General features: G+C 62.7%; 1 protein-coding gene across 2 annotated transcripts in view; it reads right to left on the reverse strand.

Moving 5' to 3' along the window:
* MARVELD3 (MARVEL domain containing 3) overlaps window positions 1-1,515 on the reverse strand; it is a 19,330-nt gene extending 17,815 nt beyond the window's left edge. For both annotated transcript variants that reach the window (XM_017539175.2, XM_017539176.1), the window contains exon 1: window positions 993-1,515. In XM_017539175.2, coding sequence (XP_017394664.1) covers window positions 993-1,444 — 452 coding nt within the window. In that variant the 5' untranslated portion in view covers window positions 1,445-1,515. The remainder of the gene's footprint in view (window positions 1-992) is intronic.
* Between the last annotated feature and the right edge of the window lie 286 nt (window positions 1,516-1,801).

Below are 1,801 nucleotides of genomic sequence, written 5' to 3' on the forward strand. Positions count from 1 at the left end.
TTTTGGAGACAGAGTCTTGCTCTGTTGTCCAGGCTGGAATGCAGTGGCGCGATCTCGGCTCACTGCAACTTCCACCTCCTGGGTTCAAGAGATTCTCGTGTCTCAGCCTCCCGAGTAGCTGGGACTACAGGTGCGCGCCTCCACACCCTGCTAATTTTTGTATTTTTAGTAGAGACGGGGTTTCACCATGTTGACCAGGTTGGTCTCGAACTCCGGGCCTCAGGTGATCCGCCCGCCTCGGCCTCTTAAAGTGCTTGGAATAGAGTCTTGAAACGCGCCACTGCATTCCAGCCTGGACAACAGAGCAAGACTCTGTCTCCAAAAGAAAAAAAAAAAAAAAAAAAAAAAAAAAGACAGGTGTGGGATCTACATTTTTAACCAAAGAACTAAGTCTACCTAAAATTCCCCCACTGAAGGGTACAGGTTTGTTTTCCCTTTTGCCAGTCTTGAGCCACCGTGCCCAGCCCACCTGTTTTTGAAGGCATATATTCCTGTGAGGGGTAACTCATTAAACTATTAACTATTCATTGGGCTTCCCAACTGGGCCACCCGGCCACAGGGAAGGGGACTTTGGAGTCGGGTTGGGCTAGCTCTGGAACACCGGACAAGGGTCTGAACCCCAAGGTGCAGTCCTGTGACCAGGCGGGGCCGGCCGGGGAGGAGACTGGGGTTAACCCCACACACCCGGTTGCCTCCCACCCCTCCCTCTCCGGTCCTGGGGTGGCTTTCTTCCTCTTCTCCAGGTCCCCCAGCCCAGCCACTGCTCACAGGGGCGGTTTCTGCTTTGTTAATTGGGTTCAGGTCCTGAGGAGGGGGAACCCTAAACTTTTCCTTCCACGCCAGATAGTCTCTTAGAGCGCGGAAGGGAGAAACGGCATTTGTTCCTGATGACCGGCTCCTAGGACGAGAACCCGGGGACACCAGGCCGCGCGGGTTGGCCTGGGCCCCACGTGTCTCCGGCGCGGAGGTCGCGGCGCCCCAGCCCCTCTCACCTTTCGGGTGCGCGGCGCCCGGGGTCCCCCTTCCTCTGCGGCGGCCGCTGCGGGGCTTCCCAGGGCGCAGGCCCAGGAGGCGCGGCTGCGTCCCAGGTTGGTCCCCGGGCTCCGTCCCGCGTCCAGCTTTGGCGCGGCTTTTCCCAAACTCCGTGTTCACCTGCCCGAGGGCCCGAGTCCCTGTGTCTGTCCCGGCGGGGGCCTCGGTCCCGGTCTCTCTCCCTTTCCCGGTGCCTCTCCCGGTCTCTCTCCCGATCCCGGTCCCTCTCTCGGTCTCTCTCCCGATCCCGGTCCCCTCGCCGGTTCCCGTCGCTGCTTCGCTCCGTCTGCGGGTCCCTGGGTCGGTTCCGGTGTCGCTCGTGGGCGCGGTCTCGGTCCGGGTTGGGGTGCCGGCCCGGGTCCCGCTCCCTTGGCCGGGCCCGGGGCTCGCGAGCGCCCGACGGATCTTCCATGCCCCTGTTCCGTGTTCCCGTCCCGGAGAGATCCGAGGGAAACAACCAACAAGTTTCCTGGGCAGGTGGCCAAGCCCGGGGGCGGGGCGGGCACTCACCTAGGCGCATGCGCCCTAGTCCGGGAGCGCACCTGAGCACGCGAGTCGGAGGGGGGCGCCCTGAGCACTGCTGGGGCCCCGGCGGGACAGCTGCCTGTGTGCTAAGTGGGAGCCGGGGCGCTGCTGCTGGAAACCCGGGCGAGGCGACCCACAGCTGCGGCTTTCTGACCCGATGTAACCCCTTGGTGACCCCGCAAGGTAGGCGGCCTAGGGAAGCCAACTGTGTCCACCTCCCCTGGCTCAACTTACACCTTCCCAG

Source organism: Cebus imitator, unplaced genomic scaffold (genome assembly GCF_001604975.1).
Source record: "Cebus imitator isolate Cc_AM_T3 unplaced genomic scaffold, Cebus_imitator-1.0 Scaffold117, whole genome shotgun sequence".
Taxonomy (NCBI): Eukaryota; Metazoa; Chordata; class Mammalia; order Primates; family Cebidae; genus Cebus; species Cebus imitator.